General features: G+C 46.1%; 1 protein-coding gene across 1 annotated transcript in view; it reads left to right on the forward strand.

Moving 5' to 3' along the window:
- Mthfd1 (methylenetetrahydrofolate dehydrogenase, cyclohydrolase and formyltetrahydrofolate synthetase 1) overlaps positions 1-16,487 on the forward strand; it is a 66,424-nt gene that overhangs the window by 6,342 nt on the left and 43,595 nt on the right. The window contains exons 2-4 of the mRNA XM_050153614.1: positions 7,108-7,192; positions 15,904-15,963; positions 16,319-16,372. Coding sequence (XP_050009571.1) covers positions 7,108-7,192; positions 15,904-15,963; positions 16,319-16,372 — 199 coding nt within the window. The remainder of the gene's footprint in view (positions 1-7,107; positions 7,193-15,903; positions 15,964-16,318; positions 16,373-16,487) is intronic.

The following is a 16,487-nucleotide window of genomic DNA, read 5'->3' on the forward strand; positions in this document are numbered from 1 at the left end:
CTGTGGCTTTGGAGCCTGTCCTGGAACTAGCTCTGTAGACCAGGCTGGTCTCGAACTCACAGAGATCCACCTGCCTCTGCCTCCCGAGTGCTGGGATTAAAGGCGTGCGCCACCATCGCCCGGCTACATGAGGGTTTTTAATAATATTCAAACTTAAGTTTGGACCAACACCTTTCCAGGACCCCAGCATGGTGGGTGCAGAAAGTGTGGCAGGGAGCCCTGGGAGGGTAGAACTTTTAAAGGGGAAACACCGTAATCAGGGAAGCTCATGTTTTATCCTTGGGATTGGGTAAGGAAGGCATAGGATAAGGTAGTTTCTGAAACCATTGGTTAGTTTGGGGGCATGAAAACCTAACACTGACAAGGTACCTTCAAGGACAGGATGCCTCCCAAGAACATCTGGACCGCCTTACATTTTATGGCCCTGATCCCTATCTTAATTGGTCATTTTTGGGGCATCTGTTAAAATTGCTGCTATGGCGGCACGTTTCTGGAGCTGAGATCACCCGCCCCCCAGCTAATTATATGGCTTAAGATGAAGCCCCTTCTTTAAAATGGAGCTTGCAAAGTCAGATCCTCACAGTGTACTGGTGTCCTACCCTCTCTTCCTCTTCAAGCAGATATGTTTTCGACTTCCATGTCCCCCGCTGGCGATGATGTCCCAGTTTACAGGGGACTCGTGGCAGCTATTCCTTGTCACCACAACAAACTCTGACAGCCAGATCTACAGTTTGGTAGTGGTAGATGGAGAGACTAAAGCTGGTGTGGGCCCGTGCTGGAAGACCCATTGGCGTGACTTCCTTATTGGCACATAGTGGGTCACAGCTGCCTAAGCTCTTCGTCACAGAGCCGTCCCATCTTGTCTCCTAACTGTCTTGCAACAAAACAGTAGCTTAGAAGCCAAGTGTTTTGTTTGGCTTGCAGGATTATTTTTTAAAATTGCAACACACTCGTGTCTGAGATTGTATTGAAAATCTGGGTGTCTGACTCTTTGAAAGACAATGGAGAGTTGAGTGTGCTGTGTTCTGCATTCTTGCAGTACTGGGCTTTGAAACTGGTGGAGGGGCGGTCTGTGTGCCAGCCAACAGCCTGGCCCCTGAGCTACATTCCCAGCCCTGTGGTCTGCCTGTTGTGACATCAGGGGCTTGTTGGAGCTGAGCAGGTGCTGATCTGCTCCTTCCTGGAGTAGGGTAGCAGTCGGAGTCAGGACTTCGTTGTTCAAGAACCTTACCCTTCCTGCATACACCAGGATTCTGATGGTGTTCATCTGTTACCCTTCTCGAATGAATTTATAACCCATCTCTATGGTTTTTTTGCTTGTTCGTTTATTTATTTTGAGGTTAGGTCTCACTCTGCTTCCACCATGTGGGTTCTAGTGATTGAACTCACGTTCTCAGCCCTGGCAGCAAGCTCTTCTGGGCTATCTCATTAACCTGGGATTAGGGCTCATTCGGTAGCCCAGGCTAACCTAGAATTTATAGCAGTCCTCCTGCCTCAGCTAAGTGTTAGGATTATAGGCATGAGCCACCCACTACTGGTTTTTAATTTGCCATTTAAACTTTTTATTTTACTAAGATGTTTTTATTGGGGCAGTGGGTTAAGAACCTTGGCTGCTCTTCCAGAGGACCCAGGTTAGGTTCCTAGCTCATGGTAGCTTACAACCACCTGTAGCTCCAGTTCCAGGGATATGACCCCATGACCTCTGCAGGTACCAGGCACACGCACGATGCACATACCTGTGCATATAAATAAATATATAAATCTTTTAGAAGTTAAAATTTTTATTACATTTACTTTAATTTTGTGTGTAGTGTGTCTTTAATGGTTGCTGTCTTTTAAGCTATGGCCATCCTAGTCAGCTGCAACTCTGTAGCCACGGGCAGCAGCCTGAGGAAATTCTGTTCCCTCAGGCACCAACTCTTTCAAAGCTACCAAGGGAATTTATCTAAATCTCTGTCCTGCTAAGGAACTCAAGATGCAAAGGTTGATATAGAATCCTGCTTCCCAGAGAGGTTGAATAGCAAGCCGCTCAAAGCCCTCCTGCTTTTTCTTGCCCCTCCTAATAAACCCTTCTCCACCTGGCTCCTCCCTACCACTTCCTGTCAGTTAGCTGCTGATCGCAGGTGAATTTTATTTAATTTTTGCATCGTTAAACAGCTGTTCCAGAGCATAAACAAAAGTAGCCCACCTTAAGATAATATTCTACAACAGTGGTGGTCTGCTATTACACTTATTTTTTATTTGGTTGGGGGTGGAGGGGAGGGGCTTGGTGTCGTCCTGCCACAGCTTGTGTTGGAGGTCAAAGGGGTCAAAGGACAATTTGGGAATCACAGGTCTTCAGGCTAGCCTGCAGTTACTTAACCACTGCCCCATCTCTTTATCTGTATAGCCTACTGTGTTTTGTTTTGTTTTGTTTTGCGACAAGTATTCTGTATGTAGCTCTGGTGATCCTGGAATTTTATGTAGACCAGGCTGGCCTTGAACTCAAAGAGGTGCCCTTGTCTCTGCCTCCTGAGTCTGGGATTGAAGGCATGGACCACCACGTCCACATGGTCTTCTTTTTAAATAATACATTTTTGAAGCCTCTCACAACCAAATCTATTTGCTGCACCTCTGGTTTCTACCCACTAGATGCCAGTATCGTCTTAAAATGGCTCCATCTCCGTGTTTTCACCTCTTACGTCATCTCCACTTGGCTGTGATATTTTCCTGCTGTCTGTGGGTCAGAACTAGAGAGACGTGAGTGGTGCACCGTGGCTTTCGGGTTTCTGCGCATGCTTCGGTACTGATCGCTCCTGCCTATAGACTGATGAACATCTTCCCTTAGATTGCAGTGGTTGCTGAAGAATGCCATGAATCGGGCATGAGTCCTTCTGTACGGACTGGGACCAGAGTATTTCCAGTAGCTTCTTTTGGCCTGGCTTTGCTCTGGAGTCCTTACGTGGAATATCTAGCCCAAGGGCAATGGAGAGCCATGGGGGAGGGGCGGGGGTAGAGCTGGAAGGGTGGTGATGGTGCACGCCTTTAGTCCCAGCACTTGGGAGGCAGAGGCACTCACTCTTGAGTTCGAGGCCAGCCTGTCTATAAGAGCTAGGACAGGCTTCAAAACTACAGTCTCGAAACAACCACACACACACAAAAGGATTGTAATGACTGGAAGTTGTTCTGTGACAGCACTTCAAGTTTCTGGAAATATGGGCTATAAAAATTGAAGGACTTACTACTGTTTAATTTCCTATGGCTTTGAGAGCAGCTTCATGAGGGCAGGAGAGGTTACTTCCCCTGCTCCAGCTGAAGCGGACTCAGCTTTCCTCCTCCTCTGTATTTTAGGGTCCTTAGTAGCCAATCCAGGGAGCAAAAGCAGACTACTTTTCCTTCTTCAAAGCAATAGAAATAGAGATGGCTTTAAAAAAGGAAGAAAGAAAGAAAGAAAGAAAGAAAGAAAGAAAGAAAGAAAGAAAGAGGGGCAGTGAGATGGCCCCGTGGGTAAAGGGTACCTGCTACCCAGCCTGATGACTTGCATTTAAGACCTACGGCTGTGGGAGGAGAAAATTACTCCCTCAGGTGTCCTCTGACTGCACACCATGGCATACACCTACAGTAATTTTTATTTACTTATTTGTCTTTAACCCAAGGTCTCACTGTGTAACCCTGGCTAACCTGGACCCTCATGTATTCCAGGCTGGCCTTAAACTCAAAGATTTACCTACTTCCAATCGCTGGGATTAAGGGCGTCTGCCACTATGCCTGGCTCAAATAATTTTTTTTAAGGCCTACATTCCATTGCTTCATTGTTTAGCTAGCTTAAGTGAGTTCCAAGCAAGTAAGAGACTTAAAACAACATCCAACCTCCAAACGCATGCGTGTTCCTGCATATACATGTGAATACCCCTATACAGAAAAACACGAACCTTCACGGGAGACAGAGCTGCCTGTTAGGAAACGTTTAGGGAGTCATTGTAACTAGTTTCCAGCTAAAACCATTTTTTCCCCCTAAAGTAACTTCAACCTAGGCTATTTTAAATGGTAGCCTAGCACTCTGGAACATTCTGATCTATGGTCTTGTCCTACTGAGCGAAGCCAGTGTTTTCCAGTTCACCACCTATGGCACTAAGTTCCCTTAGCTTTGCCGCCTGCTGAGTGTTTTTTGTTTTTATTTCTCCCGAGACTTGCAACTTTAGGTCTCCAGTGGCCACTTCCTTTCAGAAGATCTGGTAAATAGATGGGCTGTGTCAGTATGAAGTCTGCTGTGGGCTGTAGAATGCTCCCAGTTAATTGCTTTTCCACTGCCATTTCACGGCCCGCAAAGCTCGGGGCCTGTGTATAGCTGTGACATTTTCTATGTGCTTCATGCAGATCAGAATTCGATCGCTTTTTTTTTTTCTTTTTAATTAAACTGTCAGTAGCGATGTGATTCAGTCTTGGCTGGATTCTGCAGTGGCGGTGGTTTCTTTCTAGTACCTCGGATTGTAACATTCCTGGTCCCTTTCCAATTCAGCAACCAGAACAAACCTAACAGTGGACAACTGACCATGTGACCCGTGTTCCAAACCCTGGGATGATTCTGTCACACGAGAATAGAACAGTCTCTATGCTGGCTCCAGATCCCAGTTTCCGTCGGTTGCCCACTTCAGGGTGTTGGCAGTTGCTCATCTTTTTGCCAGATGATTAGAAAATCACTGGCCTATTGTGATCCTGGGTTTCTTTTGTGAGTGGCACAAAGAGCCTCTCCTGCCTTCCCACTTGACAAGGGGGTAATCTCAAGGGTCCATCTGTTTCTTCTATTGTTTCTTTTCTTCTTTTTTTCCTGCTGTCTTTGTGCCTTCTTTTGTTTGGGGAGTAATTGTCCCCCATAGGTTTTGCTTCCTTTGGGATAAGGTAGAAAAATTTTGCCTATCACATGCCCCTCTGCCCCGCTCCGTTTTTCATTTTTGAGACACATTCACATGTAGCTCAGGCTAGACTCGAGCTCACCGTGTAGCTGAGGGTAACCTCCAACTTCTGACCCTCTTGCTTCTACCTCCCTGCTGCTGGGGTTAAAGTCGTGCACACCAAGCCCGGCTTGCACAACAGAGCACTGAACGGAGGCACTTTGTGTTCCTGTTTGTGTCCTAAGTGCTCCGGACTGACAGAGGTTAGAGGGAAGGGAGCTGGAAGAAGAGGCCAGCCTGGGCACCTGACACAGAGCTCAGAGCTCCTCGGTCGCCAGGCACCATGTGACAGCTCATTGTCATTGACCGGGAGCAGCAAAAGCTGGGGCCGCTAGGAAGTGGGAACTCGGCAGCTGTTCTTCTTTCATAGGAGAGCTGTGGTGTCCATGATCCAGGTCAAATCTGGTTTTTAAAAAAAAAAAAAAAAAAAAGAGTGAGTTCCAGCCAGGGCTGTTACACAGAGAAACACTGTTCAAAAAACAAAACAAAAGAAAACCCCTATGGTCCATCTATTCTTTTTTGAACTATATTCTTGTGTTGAGTAATGCTTTGAAAAAAACAAGATCACTGACTAGAAATAAAATTTGGAAATTTTGAGTAAAACTGTTGTTTTTTTGTTTGTTTTTTTTTTTTTCTGAGACATTTTTTGCTGTGTGCTGGATTGCCTGATACTTAAGTAATTTGTTTCTGTTTCATTGAATATTGGAGTTACAGAAGTCTCACCCTGCATCCAGCTTTTTTATTTTTATTTTAAGACACGGTCTCCTGAGTTGTCCAGACTGACACTGAACTCACTCTGTAGCCCAAACAGACCTTGAATTTTTGATCCTCCTGAGGAGCTAGGATTACTGACCTGAGCCACCAAGCCTGGCCTTTAACAATCGTGGTGGTCACTAGGGTAAACTCGTCCATGTGCCGTCTACATCTGCTGATGTCAGCCATGAGGAAGCAAGGAGAAGCAGAGCTGGGAGGGTCCCAACTAGAGTCAGGCTTTGTCAGATGTAGTTAAGGTAGGCACGAATAAGGCAAATACAAACCGGCTCTCCAAAAGACGCGAGTCCCGTGGGTGATTTGGATGTGTATTCGTTGGTGTGATTAGTTGTCTGGCTGCTCGAATGTATGGAAATACGTATTCTGGTACACTGATTGTCTTGGTTTCTTAAAAGGGTATCCCTCCGTTATCTCTCCCTCCCTGCCTTCCTTATCCTCCCCTCCTCTGAGATGTCTCAGGAATTCTTGTCTGGCCACAAACTTGCTCTGGATGGCCTTGAATTTCAGATCCTCCTGCTCTGCTCCTGCTGGGGTCACAGGCATTTGCCACCACTCCTGTCTAGGTTTTTTTTTTTTATTATTATTATTATTTTATCTTTTTGGAGACAGTCTCACCTCAGATAGCCCTGACTTGAAACTTGCTGTGTAGAGCAGGCTGGCTTCCAACTGCAACCCTTCTGCCTCAGCTTCCCGGGTGCTGGGGTTACTGGTGTGTGTCACTATGCTTGACCTAAATCCGTTCGTAAGGACAACTGCGTCGCGGCGTTGTAAACCGGAGTTCTCCCTGATAAAGGCTTCTCAGGACCGCACGTGGGGAGTGGAAATGCGAAGAAGAGCAGAACCTTCCAGAAGTGTCCAGGTTTTCCTTTACTCACTGGGATTGAGGAGCCATGAGCGTCCATGGATTCATTCTGTTTTTAGAGGATGGACCCCAGGGCCTCGCAATACTAGGCGTGTGGTCTACCACTGCACTGTTTCCATCCCAACTAAGATGTTAACATTTGTTGCTTAATTGTGTGTGTGCACGCAAGTGTGTGACAGGATCAAACCCAATCCCCCGGGAGCTCGGGTTACAGATATTTAGGAGCTGCCTGATGTGGGTGCTTGGAACCCAACTCGGGTTTTATCTTTAACTGCTGAGCTACCTCTTCAGTCCCTTCTGAGATATTGTAAACAACCTTCTCTATCCTTACCTCTTGGTTCAGTCACCGTTAGTAGAAGTTAGAGAACAATCCAAGTTAAACCGAGGCCTGAGGAATTGGTGGGAAGGTCATGAGATGTGGCCTACCAGATAAAACCCACCGCTGATGGTGACTTGAATTTCCAAGAGATGCATCCAGTAACCTCTCTTGCTTAAGCTTGCCAGTGAAGGAAACTGAAACTCACACCTTTTCTTTCTCCTTAGGCAAATAAGGGAGCGACTGAAGAGCCAGGTGACTCAGATGAAGGAGCAAGTCCCCGGCTTCACGCCTGGCCTGGCCATCCTGCAGGTAATATGCCATCCTCTTCCCTTTAGCCCCACCCTACCCAGCCTCTCCCCAGCATGAGAAGCAGCCGCACTTCAGGCCTCTCTTTGCCCTGTTGTGAAACCTCACACCATGGTGTCTCGTCGCGGGCTCCCTCTGCCACCCCGCTTCCGGGTGCCAGATTTTCCTGCCCTGTGCCAGTGGGATGAGGGCGCTTTAGTCTTTTTTGTTTTGTCTTGAGACAGGGCCTCGTGTATCCCAGACTGGCATCAGAATTGCTCTATAGGCTATGTAGACTCCTAATTTTCCTGCTTCACGTCCCAGCTGCTGGGGCTATAGGCTTGTGCCACCCTGCCTGGTTTTGTGTGGTGCTGGGGATGGAACGCAGGGCCTCCTGCACGGTAGAGAAGCCCTCTCCCCACTGAGCCGCATCATCAGCCCCGCCCCTTGGGTCTTCTTAGGACCCTTTGTACTCTTAGAATTTAAAGATCTCATGGAACTTAGCTGCTAATAGTTACTGTATTGGAAAGAAAATTTGGTAGGTCTTTTGTGTGTGTGTATTAACTACATTAACTCTTTTGTTAAAAGATTTTTTTTTTTTTTTTTTTTTTTTGGTTTTTCGAGACAGGGNTTTTTTTTTTTTTTTTTTTGGTTTTTCGAGACAGGGTTTTTCTGTAGCTTTGGTGCGCGTCCCGGAACTAGCTCTTGTAGACCAGGCTGGCCTCGAACTCCCAGAGATCCGCCTGCCTCTGCCTCCCGAGTGCTGGGATTAAAGGCGTGCGCCACCACCGCCCTGCTAAAAGATTTTTTTTTTTTAGGATGGGTCTCACTGTGTAGTAGTCATGGCTGGCCTGAAATTCCCCGGCTTCTAACTCAATAAGCTCTATCTGCCTGCCTCACCTCCTGCATGCTGGGACTGGAGATGTGCACCACCATGCCCTGACCTAAAGGACCTTTTGTTTTTAATTATCGGTATGTGTGTATCCTTGTGTGGGTATGTGCACATGTGAATGTGATTACGTCTGGAGTACAGAAGGAGGTGTCAGGGTCCCTTGAGCTAGACTTAGTGATGGTTGTAAGCTCCCAACGTGGGTGCTGAGAACCATATTCTGCAGCAAGTGCTCTTAACTGCAGAATCAGCCCCCCCCATTAAGTGTTAAATATAATTTATTTCAAAAGGCCAATAGGAAATTCTTGCTATGTTAACATAAACATTATGAAGAGCTGGCAGTGGTGGCGCATGCCTTTAATCCCAGTACTTGGGAGGCAGAGGCAAGAGAATCTCTGAGTTCAAAGCAAGCTTTTTTGGTTTATAGAGCAAGTTTTAGAACAGCAGGGCTACACAGAGAAATCCTGTCTCGAAAAACCAAAACAAACAAACAAACAAAAACATGGAGAAAGAACTTTGCTTGAGACGGGCTTTGCTTGTACCCCAGGCTTCGAACTGCTCCTGCCTGGGCCACCTGAGTACTGGGATTATAGGTGTGCACTGCCATACCCAGTTTAGAGCTTTTTGATAGTTAAAATTTGGGAAGAAGACGTGCATTACATACTGGCATTTTTTAAAAACCTTACACGTTCGTTGATTGGTGTGGGTGCATGTGTGTGTCCCTTGTGTGCACTCTTGTGGAAGTGTGCATGTGTGTGCCCCTTGTGTGCACTCTTGTGCAAGTGTGCATGTGTGCCTTCTTGTGGATGTCAAAGGGTGACTTTCAGGTCTTGTCTTAATGAGAGTTACAATTGCTCTGATGAAACACCATGAACAGAAGCGGCTTGGAAAAGAAAGGACTTACATGGTTTATAGCACCAAGAGTCGGGCAGTTGTGGCATACACCTTTAATCCCAGCCCTTGGGAGGCAGAGGCAGGCGATCTCTGTGAGTTGAGGCCAGCCTAATCTACAAAACAAGTTCCAGGACTGTTATGCAGAGAAACCCTGTCTCGAAAAATCAAAAAAAACAAACAAGCAAACAAAAAACAAGCGGCACACGCCTTTAATCCCAACACTCAGGAGGCAGAGGCAGGTGGATCTCTGTGAGCTTGAGGACAGCTAGGGCTGTTACACAGAGAAACCCGTCTTGAAAAACCTTTAAAAAAAAAAAAAAGAAAAGACATTAAACTAGCCAACACACCAAGAGTCATTTTATTTTTGTTTTTTTTTAGTGGGTTTTGTTTGTTTGAGACAGGATTTAGCACTTTAACTTGGGTGGACTACGTGGCCATGTTGGCCTTGGACTTGTGGGCATCCTTTTGCCTCATCCTCCTGAGCGCTGGGGTTGCAAATGTGCACAGCGCCATGCCCGGCCCAGTTGTTCATTTTTAGAAAGTATTTGCAAAATACTCAAGCCTGAGTAATCGTTGTTTGTTAGTTCTTTTGAGAAAAGTTGGGGAAATGCATCTGGTTCATCCGGCAAGGCAGAAGAGCGCAAGTCTCCTATTAATAGCCTCCGAGCTTCCTTCGCAGACAGCAGAACTCTGGGGACTTCCTGATTCTTTACAGAGATCCTGAAAAGACTTCCGGGTTGAGGTCTAATAACATCGATAACTGGTGTTGCTTGTCAAGAGTATTCCTCGGTGAAACTGCCATCTGTTTTTCCCGAGGGACGGTGGCGGAGTAGGAGACGTAGAAAAGTAGTGGGGTTTGGTGTCCTTGGCTTGATTTGTGCTGCCCCCAGCAGACTTACCCATGTTACTTGTGTACCATCAATACAAAAGTCAGCACACACACATACACGGCAAATGACATCATACTATCTATGTAAAGGCTGTCAGAGTTTAAAAGGAAATTGCTCATGACAAGCCTTGACAAAGGGACAGCAGTCACACGTGACTACTTCGTAACTGTGGGTGTCTGAAGGATTGGTTTGGATGGCAGAAACAGCCCTCATTTGAAACTTCCCTCGGAATCATCATCTCCCATGTCCCTCGTTCTCTCTGCGCGTCTGCACACAGGCATGCCATTTAATTCTTTGCTCTGCCTCTGTCCCTTCTTTATTAAAATACAGAATGAGTGGTAGTTAAATCCCACCACCCCCGACCCACACTGCTGTTTATCTACGCAGCCTGAGCAGACAGAAATGCATACGCAGAAGGCTGCGACTGCCTGGTGTGCTCTGTGCTGTGGTGCCTTTTCCTTTCCTCAAATAACTAAGCCCCAAGATTTGTGTGGTGGGTGTATACCTGGTACATTTGGAGACTGGTTACTTCTTGGCTTATTAATTGTTTGCTGTGGGAAGAAATAAATGTCAAGAATTGTGGCTGTGGGCTGGAGGTGTAGCTCAGTGGTAGAGCACTTCCGTGCACTGGGCCCTGAGTTTATCCTCAGCACTGCAAAAGAGGGGGGCCAAACAGGAACGAAAGAAAAGAATTCATTTCTGTAAATCACTGGACTAAGCTACTTCACTGGGTCTAGCCGTTCAATGAGAGGTCAAAGTGGAGTTGGTCATGCACATGTTTAATGCCACCGGGCTGTTTTTCTACACTGAGAGAAAACAGCCAATTTGCCCAAACTGGCCAGTGTCAGTTGTAATCGGACATTGTCCAATCTGCTATCTTTTCTGTGGTTCTGACTCGGGCCCCTCACCTTGCAGAGAAAGTGACTTTGAAACAGTACATAAACTTTCTCCTTTTTCCCTGCTTTCCTTAGCCTTCTCGGGCTACAAACCCAACCTCTGCTTTATGGAGTGAAGTGTGCTTGATTGTAGAGTTGCAAGAAACCCAATTAAGCTCTTTAAATTGTTGTGATTTCTTCCTTTTTCCTTCCTTCCCCCTTTAGCATCGGGTTGGTTTTGAAAGGGTCTTTGTGTCTCAGGCTGGACGGCTTGAACTTCCAATTCTTCTGTTTCTGTCTCCCAAATGCTGGGATCACAGCTGTGTGCCACAGTACCCAGCTTCATTTATTCCAGCCAAACCGTTACTCAGAAATAATATTTAAAACTGACCTCAAATGTATTGATTTTGCAAGTGTCTCCTGTAGCCTAACAATTTCTGCTGCTTATGACTTTTCGCGATGAAACAGTGCTATGACTGCTCTGGGCTTGCTTTGTCTACACAAAAGGTTGCCGGCCATCTCCTCTTCCTACCCACTCCTGCCAGAGGGCTAAGGTCATCTCTAGTCAAGCGTGTGTGGGACGCGCCTATCCAGGCCAGAGGACTAGGAGTTCAAGGCCAGCCTGTTCCTGTGAGAGACCTTGTTCAAAACAAAAAATATTCCCAGGAATCTGCTTCTTGGATCTTTGTTGACAGAGGTTTTTGTCCCTTTCAGTCCCGCAGCTATTCAGTCCCAAAGAAACACACAGAGGCCTACGTTAATTATAAACTGGTTGGCCTCGTAACTCAGAGTTTCTTATTAACTAATTCTTTTTTATTTAAAAGAATTACTTATTTATTTTTATTGAGCTCTACATTTTTCTCTGTTCCCCTCCCTGCCTCCCCCTTTCCCCTTCAACCTTCCCCCAAGGTCCCCATGCTCCCAATTTACTCAGGAGATCTTGTCTTTTTATACTTTCTACTTCCCATGTAGATTAGATCTATGTGAGTCTCTCTTAGTGTCCTCATTGTTGTCTAAGTTTTCTGGGATTGGGTTTATGGGCTGGCTTTCTTTGCTTTATGTTTAAAAATCACCTATAAGTGAGTACTTGTGATAATTGTCTTTCTGTGTCTGTGTTACCTCACTCAAAATAATGTTTTCTAGCTCCATCCATTTTCCTGCAAAATTTAAGTTGTCGTTATTTTTTTCAGCTGTGTAGTACTCCATTGTGTAAATGTACCACATTTTCCTTATCCATTCTTTGGTCGAGGGGCATTTAGGTTGTTTCCAGGTTCTGGCTATGACAAACAAGCTGCTATGAACATAGTTGAGCACATGTCCTTGTGGCACGATTGAACATCCTTTGGATATATACCCAAAAGTGGTATTACTGTGTCTTGAGGAAGGTTTTTTCCTAATTTTCGAGAAATCACCACACGGACATCCAAAGGGGTGTACCAGCTTGCATTCCCACTAACAATGCAGGAGTGTTCCCTTTTCCCTGCAACCTCTCCAGCATAAGTTGTCATGGGTGTTTTTGATCTTGGCCATTCTTTCAGATGTAAAATGGAATCTCAGAGTTGTTTTGATTTGCATTTCTCTGATGACTAAGGATGTTAGTTCCTTAAGTGTCTTTCAGCCATTTTAGATTCCTCTGTTGAGAGTTCTCTGTTTAGGTCTGTACTCCATTTTTTTTATTGGATTATGTGATCTTTTGGTGTTCAATTTCTTGATTTTGTATATTTTGAAGATCAGACCTCTGTCTGATGTGGGGTTAGTGAAGATCTTTTCCCATTCTGTAGGCTGTCATTTTGTCTTGTTGACCTTGTCCTTTGCTTTACAGAAGCTTTTCAGTTTCAGGTTATTAACTAACTTTTACATCTTAAATTAGCCCATAATTCTTGTCTATGTTAGCCACGTGGCTTGGTACCTTTATCAGTGAGGCATTCTCATCTTGCTTCCTTTGCGGCTGGGTGATGAATGCAGACTGACTCTTTACTCTTCCCAGAATTCTCCTGTTCTTGTCACCCTGCCTATACTTCCTGCCTGGCTACTGGCTAATCAGCTTTTTATTAAAATACAAGTAACAAGTCTTTACAGGGTACAAGACCATAGTCCTACAGCAGATCTTGGATTTTGTTCCCTGCTTTAGATCCTTATTTCTCCCATTCTGGGTCACCCTTGGGTTTTTTGTTTGTTTGTTTGTTTTGTTTTGTTTAAGTGTATGAATGAGCTTGTATGTATGTCTGTGCACCACATGCATACCTGGTACCCACATAGGCCGGAAGAGACCCCTGCATTCCCTGGAACTGGAGTTTATAGATGGTTGTGAGCTGTCATTTGGGTTTGGGAATCAAACCCAGGTTCCCTGAAGGCGCAGCAAGTGCTCTTAACCTCTGAGCCATCTCTCCAGCAGGAAGCACTTGGTAAAATACAAGCCTCATCCTAACCCACCCACTACACTCCCTTTACTATGGGATGGAAGCACTGCTTGCATAGATAAGTATTTATTGTGGTCCAAAGGTTCTGTATTTGTGACTGTACTAATTGTGATATGACCCCTATACGGTAAAAGCTGTCCTAACAGTAATTGCTGCCCCAAGCATCTTGAGGGCTTGCCCAAAGGATGAGTTTGGCACCCCAACCAAGCACTGGTTCCAAAACCTGCTTGTTCTTCTCCCTTGTCACCATACAAATCAACTCTGCTTTAGGAAATAAGAAAATGGTTTATTCTGACCATGATAGGGCAGAAAATATGGATTCAAATGATCATTCCAAGGATCAGAATGACTTTCCACCATGGAAAGGTCACATGAACTTTTATAGTCACAAAGAAAGCCATCAGTCACAAGTTTACAAACGACACAACTGGGTGATCAGATAAGTGGGCTACACTAAGGCAATCTACTATCTTTGTCGGTCTTAGTTTTAGGGTTAATAGAGGCTAAACATGTCAAGCTTAGACCTTTCTAGAGTTTTATCTAGAAGTTACGAGGCCGTCAGATATGAGGTGGATAACAGAGCTATAAAGACAACTGTAGGCCATTTCAGCTCTTACATGATTCTGACATGTTCACACTCACAATATTCTGCCTAGCCCAGGCTGCAGTCTGCGGGACCTCAAGCTCATTAGCATTCTCTTAAAGGACATCAGTGCAGACAGGGTGCATGCACAGCTGTCCAGACTCAAAACAAACGGTAGGATGTTCGTGATCTGGTCCAAGTATATACTTGTGGGATTTCCTTTCCTTTCCTTTCCCTCCCTCCCTCCCTCCCTCCCTCCCTCCCTCCCTCCCTCCCTTCCTTCCTTCCCAGATTTGATACGGCCAATCTGGTTTATATAACAAGTTCTTGGCCACCCAGGGCTATACAGTGAGACCCTGTCTTAAAGAGTAAAGATAAAACAAACCCTAGCGTAGACGCCGTCTGACCCATTATAAAAACCATTGGCCAGTTTGTGGGAGGCAGAGGCAGGAGGATCAGAATCAGCCTTGGCTACATGAGACCCAGCTTGATTTCAAACTCACCAATCTCCCTCCTGCCTCAGCCTCCTAAGTGCTAGGATTACAGGTGTGTGCCACCATATCTGGTTTATTGGGTCTTTCTGATAGTAAGATACACGACCCCTTTGTAGGAAGGGATTAGCACTCAGGATGACATGCTTAAGTAACATTCTTGATAAATCATATTGGGATTAAGATGTGTTCTGGGGAACCAGTCTACACCCACCCACTTGAGTGCCAGTCAAGAGTCTAATGTTCTTTAAACATCCTTGCATCTAGTCTGTCATTGATTATATAACCAGCTCCCCTGTGAGAGGCTCAGAGCTTGGGGATGTACCGTATGCTCATGGCTTGTCTAGCATCCAGCATGCAGGAGGCAGGACCGAAAAACAAAGCTAAACTTCCAGGATTCAAGTTCCCCCATGGGTCTCTCCTAGTTCCTTTGAAGTTCAAATCAGTTAGCAAAGCTGAGAACCAAACAAATACGAACCACCAGAGCTGGGAATGGGGCCGTATTCCTGAGATCCCAGAGCAGCTCAGACTATCCCCACGGAAGGTTCTGGAAACGCTGTTATGAAGGCCAGCCTCCTGTGCTGGGGGCTTCACTTAACCACTGCTTTGCCCTCTGCAGCGTGGAGAGAAGCAAACCTTACTGCAAAGAGCTTTTGACCCCCAGGACACGGGAACACATCTGTGAAATAGATGTTTACAGATAACTGATTGCATTGAAGAACCTCAGGCATGGTCAGGGTGAAAAACAGGGTGTAGTGGGGTCTGGTTTCAAGGGTCCAACGGCTCCTACACTGACTGCCAGTAGGCAGACACCAGTTTGCCCTCCCCCTGGTTCTGTTCTGTGTCCACTAGCAGAGTGCACTGACAGTTTTTACTGTAGTGTGGCTGAACATGAGCATTTCCACGGCCCGTGGGGGGTGTGGAGGGGTAGGAGGGTCTGATGATAATTTCTCAGTTTCAATTACCTGTACTTTTCTAAGTAATCCCGCATTTCTGGTAGCCTGAAACACTGCTGCCTTGTTTACGGGGCAGATGCGGGGCAGCAGCAGGCGCACACCCTTTTTTGTTTATTTGCCTTTTTTTTTTTTTTTTTTTTTTGGTACCTGCAGGGACAGCCGTGGGTGCTGGAACCGAACTCTTATATTTTTGATTGTGAGCATAGCCTTTAACGGCCAAGCCATCCCTCCAGGCCTGTTTATTTGTTTTTTTATAGTTTTTTTCCTTTTTCAAAGATTTATTATGCATGCTGGGTTCTGCCTGCATGTACACCTGCATGCCAGAAGAGGACACCACAGGTGGGCAGATACTTAGGAGCCACCATGTGGTTGCTGGGAATTGAACTCAGGACCTCTGGAAGAGCAGGCAATGTTCTTAACCACTGAGCCATCTTTCCAGCCCCCTCCCTTTTTTTAAAAGATGAGTTATCCTTATTGTGCAGGCTGGCCGTCCGGGTCATTGAGCTCACCTTAGCATGCTTTTTCCTTTTGGATTGTTCCTGAGTTGTCTGAGCCCGGTAGGGTACAGAGTGACGCCACTTGTATTCGCTTCCAGCCTCCTTGTCTTCCAGAAAAGTTCCCTTCATCAAGAGTGACGCAGCTCAAACATTCGTTTTATCCAAACTAAAATTGCAGAAGTTTTTCTGTACACTTTGCCTTTCCCTAACCGTCTGATTTGCATGTATTTATTATTCCAGGTTGGCGACAGAGATGACTCCAATCTTTATATAAATGTGAAGCTGAAAGCTGCTGAGGAGGTAAAGCAAGAACCCCACCACCCCCTCCACATCCTGCTGGTGACCCCTCCCCACGAAACTTCCTGCCACCAGCAGGCCCTGATTTAGCTGCTGAGCAGGTCCGGATCAGTGACCTAGCACAGCTGCCCCCCCCCCCCCTGCTTCTCGTTAGTTTTCTTCCCAGATGGGCGGGTGGGCAGTGATGGTGACTGCCATGGTAACAGGTGAATTACCGGTACGATGGGTTGATTCTTCTCCACGCGCAGGGTGAAGTGATGCCTGGCGCTCCTTTGTCTTAGTCACAGTCCTTCAAAGGAACAGGCCCAGGTGGCAGGCTCTCTTACCGTTTACCCGTTTCCTGTGTTCATTTCTGCAGATTGGGATCAAAGCCACTCACCTTAAATTACCGAGAACGTCCACAGAGTCCGAGGTGAGCATATAAATGAATGAATGCAGTGAGGCGCCTCCCCGGCTGCTTCTTTCAGGGGCTGAGATACACTTTGCAGACAGATCTCCAGGTTCTTCTCCCCAGCCCACACTTGCCC

This window comes from Alexandromys fortis, unplaced genomic scaffold (assembly GCF_014885135.2).
Source record: "Alexandromys fortis isolate MF-2015 unplaced genomic scaffold, M_Fortis_MF-2015_v1.1 scaffold_82, whole genome shotgun sequence".
NCBI lineage: Eukaryota > Metazoa > Chordata > Mammalia > Rodentia > Cricetidae > Alexandromys > Alexandromys fortis.